The 13,139-nt window shown below is 40.9% G+C and overlaps 1 protein-coding gene across 2 annotated transcripts; it reads right to left on the bottom strand.

Moving 5' to 3' along the window:
* Positions 1-7,201: 7,201 nt before the first annotated feature.
* On the bottom strand, positions 7,202-11,939 carry emc10 (ER membrane protein complex subunit 10). 2 transcript variants are annotated; one of them, XM_037090118.1, is made up of 8 exons: positions 11,778-11,939; positions 11,572-11,638; positions 10,973-11,085; positions 10,590-10,703; positions 9,983-10,167; positions 9,565-9,658; positions 7,999-8,096; positions 7,202-7,504 (listed from the first exon to the last, which is right to left on the bottom strand). In XM_037090118.1, the coding sequence occupies exons 1-7, from the start codon at positions 11,868-11,870 to the stop codon at positions 8,010-8,012; spliced, it is 753 nt and encodes a 250-aa protein (XP_036946013.1). In that variant the 5' UTR covers positions 11,871-11,939; the 3' UTR covers positions 7,202-7,504; positions 7,999-8,009. The 2 variants fall into 2 exon arrangements, with proteins under 2 accessions (XP_036946013.1, XP_036946012.1); XM_037090117.1 differs by lacking the exon at positions 7,999-8,096.
* Between the last annotated feature and the right edge of the window lie 1,200 nt (positions 11,940-13,139).

The following is a 13,139-nucleotide window of genomic DNA, read 5'->3' on the forward strand; positions in this document are numbered from 1 at the left end:
AGTTCCTTTTTCCCTTAATATAATGGCGCTGAAATATAAAGTAAAATGGAAATACACATATGTCAACAATGAACTAGAGTAAATGTAATTTGCTAAAATCTACCACTTAAATAATTATTGAGACAGATGAAGAATCAGTTCTTATCTGCAAGAAGATGTCATCACAATTCATTAGTGTTGTATAAAGTATCTGATACTTAATCTACTCAAGCACAACAGTATTTTCGAGCAATAAATGCATCAAAAGTACAAGTAAAAGTAAAATTATTATATTTTATTATATTATCTGTGGCTTCAAAATGTTAACGTTACATTGCATCAGTGCAGGCAAACACTCTTCTTTCTCGTTCCCTTAATATCAGTGACCACAGACGGTAATAAATGTCCACTAAATGAAAAGCAATAAAGATTCAGATAATGCTGGAAGGCTGAAATTAAGTGTTGTTCTCCGTGAGACCCTGAGTCGTGTCCGGGACTCCACTCTCTGTTCTCTGTTGGACCTCGGGGGTCTCCCTTGCTGGCATGTCTTAATTGATAAAAACTTAATAGGAAATAACTCCCCGTCACGAGAAAGTGTCTCGCTGCTATTAGAAGAAGAATTTTAATGAAGTGTAACTACCCGCTTAGCACCGGCTCCTACAATACCAGATTTGCTCTGTGTGGGGCATGAAAACAAATTTCAACACCTGCTGCTTACCGCTGTCAGTGAGGCGGCTTAAACAGTATTGTACCCTGACCTTTGGGTGTGTTTAGGGGCACTGCGCACAACATCATACGGCGGACGAATATTCCCAGTGTACATTACCACCCAGCCTGGGCATCGCATCTCCTCTCGTGTTACTTCATCACATGTTAACATGACAGCGTTGTGGTGAAATGTATAGCACGATAGGGCGAGGGGGACACAATAAGTGTAAGGCTGTAATCTTTGGCGGCCAGCCGGGATGCTTTTCAGGGACTGTCAAGACTTTAACCTCAAAGTTTTCTTGGCTCTCCTCTGATTGACAAGGCAGCTGTTTCTTCCTTCTCACCTCCCTCTTAGGGTTTTCCTCCGTGTGTGTTTGGCCCTCAGTACGAACATTGTGGATTGCGTCTATTCCAGAGTGTTGTTCTCGATTACTTAAAGACGACCAGACGTTTGTTAAATGTCTTGTTGAGTTTTGCATTTATAGTATCCAAAATGGATTCATCATCATTTTATTCAAGGTATCAGTGCGCTTCATTTTGTCATCTGTTGCTGTATCTTGCGGGAGTCAACACGACTAAATGTAAAGTGAATAAAATTTTGTACGCAACTGGACGTGTTTCAGTCATGACTAAATAAACAACACAAATAAACCGAACTTAAAGGACGACGTATTATTTATATTTGGCGGACCCTGCCACCTTTCTATCTTCAGTAGGTAGACTTATCTTATGTTCTTGTAAAAGATTGCTAACCAAAAATATTGTGAGCCACTGGTTTGACCTGACAATGTATTACAGTATTCCCCTCTGAACTGTAGTGGAAGTAGACATATTGAGCAGAAAAAATTGAGATATTACATGTAGATTAAAGTACAAGTACCTCCTAACACTTTCCACCATTGATCATTCCTCTCTCCGCCGTGGCTGTGAGGAGCAGCAAGTGTCACTTCGAGAACCTGACACTGTTTAGAAGATAAAGATAACGCAAATTCTGAGCTGTCGAGTTTTATATGGCGACCGAGCATCTCTCATAAAGCGCGCATGTTTAGAGGTCCAGATTTACTGCGTGAAAACGACAGGCCAAAATCAACAGGCCCCTCTCAGCTTTAGTGCAACATAAACCTTGTAACTGCTCCTAAATCATGAGATGTAATAAGAGGGGTTGTGGGGAGGGGGCGATGGGACGTCCTGCCCGGCACATGGTGTCATGCTGACATTGGTGGCCTCAGAGCGACAGACAGCCACGAGATTTATGAGTAGCTGCTGCGACGCGAGCGGCAGCCTGTTTCATGTGTGCAATCTCCCCTCTTCTACCCACCCCTGTCACCCACTGCCACCTCCCCCAAACGTCACGCTCTCTGCAATCATGTTTTCTTCCGAGACATTTCTCCATGTTACGTGATTCACCCATTATCCTCCCTCCATGCTCTGAAACTGCTTGAATATCTCTTCAATTATCTGTTATGGGTTCGCACACTTCCGCAGCGTACGATCAGTAAATCAGCTCAAATTATTCACATAACACTTGAAATGATTTACAGCCCCTACCGGCCTCTTCTGCATATTGGTTTGTATGTCACTCGGTTGGACATTTTCTTCATTCCTTTATGACACAAAAGGAAGAGGGCTCTGACAAGTTATTAGTTTACCTGCCAATGAGGGAGACAATTACTTCAGCCATGAGTTAAACTGCCGCCGGGATTGGGTAGACCGCTGATGCTGGCCGACCCAAAGCATCAGTGTTTGACGACCTGGGAACTAGACTTAATCATCAACTATCCTTCTATACAAATGTTTTACTTCAGCTTTAAATCAAGTGTGCACCATCAACAGTGACTTAAAATGTGTTAAAGGGATATTCCGGTGTAAGTTCAATCTATGGTCTAACACAACATGACACCGAGTAAGAACCCCCCCTTGAGAGATCAAGTTTGCAGACCGCTAGCTTACATATTGTTAGCAACATCAGAAAAGTATAGTATATAGGCAGTATATGCCTCCAACAAGAAACCGCCATCAAAAGGCCAAAAATAATGCTCAGAACAGCACCAAACTTCAGCGACGGTACAAACAGGGTTGCAGCACATAGCTCGAGGCACCATACATCTGCTAGCTTAGCCGGATTGCTATTGTAAAGTGAACACAACTCACCACTCTCCTGCCGCAGCTTCCTGTTGTGGGGAAGCCCTGCGAGTCAATTACTGAGTGTGGTTAGAAATGCTCCATTCCGTTTTTTCCCTGTCCGCTCTCGATAATAACTGTTATAAACTGGTAGGTAAGACACATATGAACTTTGATCCCAATTCCATGGAGTAATAATCATACATTTTCATCCTTGAGCACTCTACTGCACTAGGTAATCGACTCGCAGGGCTTCCCCACAACAGGAAGCTGTTGCAGGAGAGTGGTGAGCTGTGTTCTCTTTTCAATAGCAATCTGGATAAACTAGCAGAGGTTTGATGCCTCAAACTACGTGCTGAGACCCTGTTTGTACTGTTTCTGAAGTTTGGTGCTGTTCTGAGCATTATTTGTGGCTTTTTGATGGCAGTTTCTTGTTGGAGGCATATACTGCAGTGTATTGTTATCGTGCGGTCATTTCAGAGGTTGCTAAAACTACGTAAGCTTGCAGTCTGCAAACTTGATCTCTCGAGGGGGTCTTACTCAGTGTCACGGTGTGTTAGACCATGGATTAGACTTACACTGGAGTATCCCTTTAAGTTGGTGAAGTAGAAGGTCCGGAGTTAGTTTAGAAGTACTGATCCCGGTGAAGAGTGCGGGACATCTAGCGACCTTAACAGGCAGATAACGGCCTCAAGAGCGAGAGAGGCGGACACCGGGATAAAATGTTGGCAGCAAACCTTTCTGCAAACCACTGATGACACACGTTTGTAGATGTCACAGGCCTACAAACCATCTTGACATTTCTACAAAATGTCAGGTCACGTTCACATTACATGTTTTTGACTTGACTTTCACATCAGGAGGTGGAGGGGATGGAGGTGGAGTTACAGGCGAGAAGGCTGCCAAGCCAGTGACTGCAGTTTCAGACTCAGTTTCAACATTTGCAAGTAAGAAGCAACTGGAAATGATTAACTTTCTAAACATGACACCTCTGGATATGTTTAAGCAGACCTTGTGACAATTTCCAGCCGTCTTTTTTGGCGAACAAATCAGGTATTTCAAGCCAAAACATGATGTTTCCCAAACCTTTACCAAAGTTTGTTTGTTTTTTTTGCCCAACACAAACCAGATCATAAACGCAGCGTAGAAAGAATTGAACAAAAAGAAATGTCAATATAAAGAAATGTATACTTTCAAAATATCGGTGTTTTTTTCTGGCTATGGGGTTAAAGACTTAGTCTTACCTAACAGGCTTTCGTGTTGCACTCATTTTGCTCATAGTGAAAGAAAGGGAAAGAGATCTTTGTGTTGAGAATGAAAAAGCCAACCAGAGAAGGAGAGGTTCAAATCTAAAAGTGTGTGTAAACACTGTCCAATTGGCATTTATGGAAATTAACATAAATGATCAGATGCAGCCCCTAAATTTCAACAACATTTCAGATGAGGTGGAGACAGGAACACTGGCGCCTTTATGGATCCTATCGATTTCATCAGGCAGCCAGATACACACCTCCAATCAATGTGTAATGTAGTCATTTTTTTAGGCAAAGATAAATAAAAAATAAAGTCAATAAACCTGGATAGATAATATGGTTTTCACTCTCTACTTGTAGGAGAGCAGACACTCAAAAGGACATTTATTTTTGTTTTTTGAAGCACAAGGACAAGCTGGGGCAGAGGTTGTGCCACGCAAAAGCGACGTTAACCATTAAAATGTCAATTTAAGTGATTTAGTTTAGGCTTTTCTATTTTACCTCCCAAGCTGTTATAATTGCAACCTGCAGTTTCTCATTAAAAAAGTGTTTTAATCTTATCATCAGCCATTCTAAAGCAATAATCTGTCATTTTTAAGGTTTATGTTAATTTGTTTGTTTATGTTTAATTGCTCTCATTTTCCTTTATGCACTTGTTGAAAGCGACGTAACGTTTGTTTATGGCCCTTTATGTGAGTGCAAACACATATGATCACAACAATCATGTGTCTCAGTGTCAGCATCCCCTAGGCTTCCTGGTACAGGAACATACATCAAGGTCCATGCTGAAAGGCTGCCATGATTCATTCGTGTTTATGCTGAAAGTAGAAGCCCACACACATGGCTGAGATTGTCATTTTGAAGCAGAAAAAGGAGCCGGAAGCATCTTGGAACACGTGCTGAACTCATGATATAACATGAAAACACACAGACCGATCAGCAGCTCGTCTCTCTGACCTCTGCCCTCGCCTGACAGAAGCGGATCTCTTTACAAACGGATGACTTTTGTCGCCGTGGCTCGCTTCGTTCGAACTCTCCCGTTCCCCTCAGCTGTCTTTATTGCCATATTTCTCATGTTGAACCGCAAAAGAAAGCCAGAGGAGGCGAACTGGAAGGCAGTCAGAGAGTGGGTGGGTGTGCTTGTGGGTCATTCTGAGAAAGGCCTGGCTGGTGACTGGACAGGGGCAGAGGGCAGGAAAGTGTTGAAGCTCAACGGCGAGCCTCCCAAAATAAGAGGATATTCCTCACAGCCGGACACGGAGACTAAAAACAGCCGGACCGACTGACTGACACGCGGAAGAGGACAGGCGTTGTTGATGCAAGGATTTTGGGACATTCTGTCTCTAAAGCCGTGTTGTTTTGAATCTGTGATCCCTCTGACTCATGATTATAAATAAACAGGTAGGTTGCAGAATGGTGGCGCAAAGACTTGGATGTTAGTGTGAGCTCCCCAAAAATGGCTGCAGTCTGGCTGCTGGGCAGACTGACGGCTGCCCTTTAATTTGGTTCTGACCGCATGTTACATGTTGAGCTGTATGTTTTGCTTGTTTTAGCAAGATTTCGATTCTAAGCTCATATTAACTAACCAGTATAAATATCGGTTGCCGTCTTAAAGGTATGTCTTAAATGCTATTTTGTTTGTTGTTTTGGTTAATGTACAATACTTCCATTGTCTTACAATCATTTTACTTGTATGTATTTAATCTGTGTTTTTGCGTCCCTGCTTTTTTGCACAGAAAAAAAGATTTTCGCCGACAGGAAGCTGCGAGCAGATGGTGAAGTCCTGGGTGGCTTCTGTCCTCAAGAAAAAAAGTGGAAATCTATTTCCCACTGAGGCTGAGCTGAATCATTCTTTAATAAATGTTTTTACTTGAGATGTTAAGATGAGTCATTTTCAAGTTACAAAATCAAATACAATAACTGTGATAAAACGTGTTGTGTTTTCACTTAACTTTCGTCCTCGTTGAACCCTTGTAAACATGTTCTGCAGAATTAAATAGTTTTTCTTCCTCTGACACTGTGAAATATTAAAAAAAAGAAGCCTCATCTTTGTGTTCACAGGTGGGTCATAAACTAAATTCCAGGAATACAAAGCTACTTACTGTATTGTTGTTCTTAAAACGCTGTGCTTGTTTAGTCGATAAAAGCAATTTGGTTTCATATTATTGGTTCTATTCATCAGGTACAATTTCATCGATACCAATAAAGCATCTGATAACATACATTTCCCAATATTGTCCTGACAATTTATGCAATTTATAATATATCTCTCATATATCTCGACTCCTCTAATTTTCAGAAGAGCACTTAAGACCAGGAAACTAAAAAACAGTCTATACAGGCGTGCATGTGTAGCATTTAGAGGAATATTAAACAAACATTTATACATTTGTTCAGTGAATACTGTAAACTGTCACTATGGTGGACACTTGTTAGGGAACAACAGCAGCTGCTCTCGGTAAAGCCCTGTATCATAAAGGATTAAACTGCTGAGTGGAGGCGTTCCAGCTCACACGCACTCAACTGACACAGAAGTGGTTCTGGTTCCCCCCATCATGGAAATCAGTCAGACCCGTTTGGCCACGAGCGGATTTATTGGTATTAGACTGGATGAAAGTCATTTGTATCAGAGCCGCCTCTTTTATATGTGATATCGTCATTCATCTGTTAACAGTATTCAATTGTATACATGTTTCCTGAATTTAATGAGTTGGTATTAATTAATTAATTGACTGTAACTGAGTGGAACCACAATGTAATATATTGCGTTCAAACTTAGTTCATTTACAAATTACAAAAAAATAATTTTGTTCACTGGAGAAAAGACTTTTGTACACATGAATGAGCTTTGAGTGTCAGGTGTACAGAAGAAGTAACTATTCATTGCACAGCACTTAAACTACACTTTAAATAATTTTATTTAGTTTGGTTCATTGGCGTTTTATCACCTAAACCATGATTAATCAATGTTTTACAATGTATAGGCATCATGCAAATCTTATTTTTCTTCACATACAAGAGCCATAATTAACCATATAAACCACTGTACTGCCTATTGTATGGATTTCTTATTAAGATTTTTGTACAACTGTAGCTGAGAACAAAGAGTATTTCTTTGAGTGACATACAGGAAAGGCAGGTCAAGTAATAAATACTTTATTTTCACATTAGTAGTAAAAATTGCAGTCATCTGCGGGGCACAATATCTCCTCTTACACTGTACAAGTTTAAGCTGTATGTGTGACATTTATCCTCATTAAATAGCAATTAAAAACTGTTCAAGTGTGAGTTATTGTTCAGTAAATCTAAAGAAAGATTAGAAGCTGTTATCGTGTTGATCACCGGCCGCCTCCATTGGCTGCTCCACCACCGGCTCCGCCACCCGATTGGTCCTGAGCGCCAGACATCATCAGGAAGAGGACAAGAGGCACGATGTACATCCACTGCAGGGGACGAGATAAAATGTTGTAAGTACAACGAGATTTGTTTGCCAGACCACAATTTTGACTGTGATCACAGAAAACTTTTCAACAGATCCAGATTGGTCATCCCAGATTAGGTTCAGGTTATTTTCTGAACAGAAAAGAAGAAAAGTTAAGAGGGGAACAAAAAAGGGTGAGGGACTGCAGAATGAAGACGAAATGTCAGGGTCTAACACCAAACACATACCTCTTCACAGTCACTATTAGGATTTCAGATTTATTGATGGTTTAGCACGAAGCCTTACTGATTCAAAGCACTTTTCAGAAAATTGAGGGTTTCAATTTATCAGTCTAAAATGTGTTTGGCATTGATCCTGGAAAAACCTCCAAAAAAAAAGGGAAATGAGTGGGAACAGGAGGGTGAAGTTCAGTTAGTCACACTGCTTAGAAGTTAAAGACGTAACTGGACAGAGGAGGAAGGGGGACAGAACGAGCCACAAGTAAGAACACTGTACTTCAGTGGGAATCAGCTCTGCTCTCTTCCTCCCCCTGCTGGGGGCTGTGCTGAATTGCTGACCATGAGGAAGATTGCACCTCCCAGAATCAAATACCACTGGAACACAGCACAGCACCAAGTCAACACACACTGTCATTGGTTGCAGCACAGCACAGTGTCAACACAGGTCACTGAACACAGCAAGATGCACACAGCACACAGCAAAACGAGACAGAGATCATTAAAAGAGCTCAGACGAGCCAAGCGACAGGACGCGAGACCGGGTTCTCTTTGGGAATGTTTCCAAACACGGAGCTCCAGTGGAGAGGCGGTTTTTACTCCTACCGACAGCTCAGAAATGTCAGAAGACGGACAAAATCTCACTACAGCTTTTTAACCGTGGGTTTTTAACTTCAAGGTAGCAGCATCACGCATGGAGGCATGGCAGTACAGGGCTCAGTCTCAAAACATGATGCAGACTTGGGATGCTTTCATGTCTGTTTGGTTGCGGTAGATTAAACTCTGGCACTCTCTTAAGGGCTGAGACTGCCTAAAAGTGGGGTCCAGGTCATCTTCAAAATGCTGATGCTGTACTGAATGTTCTGGGTTTTTTTTTTTTTTTTTACATTCAAAGCTTCTTTTGAGATTTTTGAACAAAGCTCCAAATGTCTGTTTGATTTTTATGCCATCAACTCCAAAATTGTTGAGAGTCAAAACAGACGTTTTGTTTATGTGGTTATAAAAATGTAATGTACCGTGCCGTAAGACTGCTGCATGACTGCCCTGTTAATCCAGGTGAGTGACTCCCTTTTGTGCATTTTTCTAACCAGAGTGAACGTTTTGTTTTAAAAGGCTAAACATCAACAAACATGGACTGAAGCAGAATACTTCTTCAACACATGTAAATTTTGTAAATGATGACATTTGTCTTTGTTCAGTACATACTGACATTTGCTCTGCTTTGGATGACAAAAGTCTGAACAATCCTACATGCAGTCACTACTGGACTCTAAGTCTAGAAATACAACAGAACTCATATCATCATTTCTAAATTACATAAATGAAAGTGAATTGTACTTCTTATTATTCTTAATTTTGACCCATATTGAGAGATTTTAGTGAGGAAGGATAATCAAAAGCACCATTTGAAAAACTGGCCAATCAGTCTGTATGACTTCCATGGTTCCTCCTTCGGGTTCATTTGTAGAACGCCACTGTGAACACAAACTGGACCAGCTACAAAAGGCCAGAATCAAACATGAGAAAATGTGCAGCCGTTTTTACTTTTTAGGACACATTAATACTTTTCTGCAACAAAAAACGGCTAATGAGATAGAAGAAAAAAAGAAGCCTCTTGCTCTACAGCACTGATGAATCCTCTATAGTGTATCCTCACACATGCATGCATGGAAAAGGTTGTGGTGCGTCTGTGGGAGCAAAAAAATGATGAGCTACAAGGCATTTTTATATATTCATTAGCTATATGGGCCATTACGACCATCAGAGCCCAATTACCGAAGGCAGAAAGAACATCTTTAGGCACGGCCTGCTAGCCTTATCAGCAGTTTTCAGTGGGAGTACTTACATATTTAGCAAAGAAAGATTTCTGCTCTTGTGGATTCTTCCCTTTCTTCTCAGTTTCCTGTTCCATGCGCTCCAGGAACAGAGCCGTCTCAGGTCTGGAAGAAAGTAGCAATTAGTATTCAAACAAACCCCCAAAACAGAACGTCAGTCTGGAAGGCAGAGGAATGCACAGAGACTTGTTCTACCTATGGGGAAATGATGTAAAGCTGCTATGCCTAGACAAATATAACTGAATCCCAGGCTTCTGAAAAAGCCACCCAAGAGGATTTTATTAATGCACAGACCGCCACAGATATGGATGCGCTTCCATGAGCACATAAGATTTCTCAAGGAGTTGAGACTGAGTTGAAGACAACCATGATGAGAAACTGAAAAGGTTCTTTTACATTTAATAAACGTATATATAATGTAGGACTGACCCTGGTGCATTGACCGGAGCCAGGATGCTGAGTGTGGTGTTGAAAACCTCCAGATCAACCTCATCCTCAACCTCAGTGCCCCGACAGGCTCCAGGAAACGTCACTATTGAAACGCCGATGAGATACCCGGACACATCAGAGTGGAGGGTGATGACGTCGCTCAGATGGGACTCAACCATGGCACACTGAGGATCCGAATAGATTCAAGGTTCATGTTAGAGTTACACCTACAATAGCTGGCTAGTGTCAGCTTCATTTGTATCATACGATGGACGTAATGCTGTTAGGTTCATTTCAGAAAGTCTCCTGGTTGGATTTCAGATTTTGTTTACGTTTGTTTGTTTTGGAAACAAAATACACTACAGTGCTTTTCATTTACCAATTTAAATCAAAACTAAATCTAGAGCATGGCATTGAAAAGAACTACCATTTGATGAATTAGTCCCACTATAGGCAGGTCTTTTTGGAACAACAGGTATTCTTAAACACAGATGATACTCTTTAAAATCTGAATACTGTCTACTTCACTAATACAGTCTTACTGAGCAATTTTAAATAAGTGGTTTTCTGAAAGTGACTTCTGAGAGAAGATGAGTGAAATACATACGGCTCGGACAAATGCTGTGAGGTAACCCTCCATCTGCCGCTCCGTCTGTCTGTCCGCCTGCAGGAAAACACGAGGCACTCTGATTCTGTACAAGCCGTCGACTGCGGCCACTTCCTGTGGAGACATTCAAGATCAGAACAAACATGTTTGAGATGCAGGATCACATTCAAATCCCTTTGTATGACTTTTATCTCTCTATCATTCAAACACTGGCCACTGCAAATCTGTAATGATGTCTTTTGATCTCTGGTTGTCAGTATGCACGTTGTGTCCAAAATGCATTTGTTGTCACAAGAAAGGAGAAATAACATGATCTCTGTGTGATTTTATTAAAGGCTAAAGCACTTGCCAGCCAACGTCCTTTCAACCTCATCATACTTCACCTTCAGCTTGGCTCTGTCTTCCTCTGATAGCTGGTTCTGAGTTAGTGAGACACTGGGCTCCCTTCCAGCTTTCAACACCAGGGCTCCTCGTACTTGAAACTTTGCTACATCATCTGAGACAAGAAGGACAACAGACAGTAAGAACAGAACAGATAGCATGAATGAATGAATGAATGAATGAATGAATGAATGAATGAATGAATGCATTTCAGGCACACATTTAATGTCATCTTTCAGAATGCTCAGCAACATTCTGAGTCTTATCTGTAAAGTATGAGAGGGACAGATGACACATATTCAATACAAGTGATTCAAAACATATACATTTTCACTAAATGCAGTTTATGTACATGCCGAGTTTCAAAGGCCATGTTTGCAGTTCTGAAGACCTTCACGTCTATTGAACCAGGCGAACAACTGTATCGATACATCAAAATAATCACCCAACAGATTTTTGAATGAAGTTTGGTGTGTTGTGTCCTGCATTCGGTCACAGCGTTATCGCAGGTAGCACACGCCTGCTCGGTTAGCTTAACCGCATTACCATCAACCTTATCATAAGACGTAACAGTAAAAACAAAATGATAACGCCTTCTTACCGACTTCAAAAGAGTGCTCAAGAGGCACAGAGAAACCACTGAATTCAGTGTCCATGACATCGCCAACCTGACGACAGAAAATAAAAATCCACCGTTAGCCTTCAGCTGATCTAATCTAGCTAATGCTAATTACAAAGCTAACAGGTGCAGCTTCCACTTAACCACACTCAAATATTACGATAATATTAATACAGTTTAACACTTACCCTTCTGCCATTATTACAATATACGAATTCCGAACATAAGACTAACACAACAATCGAAACAACTGCAATTTGAAATTGTAATAGACGAGCCATTTTGACAGAAGCTAACACCGGAAGACAGCGTCAAGCCTTCTAGACCAACGTAAACACTTCCGGAGAGGTTTTTCATAATAAAAGCCTTTCGGATACATGCAACAACGATACCTAAAACGTGTCGATAATTTTACTAAAATCTGTCTTTGACAACAATATTTGAAAATCGTTTGTTGTCGAGCGCACCTTATTTTTTGCCTAACCCTCAAAGACATCACATCAATGTTTTGAGTTGCTACATGTTTGTTTGCAGGCTTCATCGCTCAGCCCCCAATAAACACTGACACAGAGACACAGATACAGAGTCAATGTGAGCATGCTGAGCAGAACTATTTAAGATATGTGCTGACCCACTTATGCACCCGTTGTTTATGCATACCTCTCAGTACACAGGCTATCAATTTACTTTTGACTGTAGTCTGTTATCTGAATGTGTCACCTTTGTCATCTGCTGCTCCAGTGCTGCTGTGCACACACTGTTTTCAGTCTTTGAATTAATATTTTTAGATTTTTTGTCAATAGTAGTTTCCTTGCCTGTTGACAGATTGAAACTAATGAACTGTGTTCAGAGGCTATGTGTGCTGCTGTCATTTAACCTGTCAGTGCAGTTTTCTTATTCCTTGTGCATTAAAGAGGTTTTGATTTCCATTTTGGGCTGTCTAAATTTAAGGTTAGGGCTGCTCTATATCTTATCTGCAGCAAAAAAACAAAACAGGTTGTAACAGGATGGATAATTTTCCTCAAAGACAAGTGCAAACAAGTAATCTCCTCAATCATATTTGTGTTTTAGGACAGCAAAGAGTCTCATTATTCAGAGCATCATCCACTGAAAAACATGTATAGGATAAATAGTTTAATATCAGTCAGTATATTAGAAAATACCCTCTCCTTCTTCTTTAAAGGAGTTACTGTACACTGAACTGACTGTAATGCAGACTTGTGAATATTCAGCACCTTGATTCTGGCTGCACCAACACGTCCAGGACCAGCAGAGGCTGCTAACAGACCAGACAAGGCCTCTCACCTTCCTCCTCTCCACACCCCTCACTGAAAAAAAAAAAAAAAAAAACAGCCTCTAAAAATGCAATTCTTTATCAGCTGAATAATAAATATTTATGTCTTGCGATGAAGGGGGTGTTCATGTTTTTAAACCCTTTAGTCAGCAGTCTATTTGAGTTTTATTGACCTAAATGTCCTTTAAAGGAGTAAATCTGAGCAGAAAGATGCAGAAAATCTCAACACTTGAAACTCAGCTGGGATGGACTCGCA

The sequence above is a fragment of the Acanthopagrus latus genome, chromosome 23, assembly GCF_904848185.1.
Source record: "Acanthopagrus latus isolate v.2019 chromosome 23, fAcaLat1.1, whole genome shotgun sequence".
Taxonomy (NCBI): Eukaryota; Metazoa; Chordata; class Actinopteri; order Spariformes; family Sparidae; genus Acanthopagrus; species Acanthopagrus latus.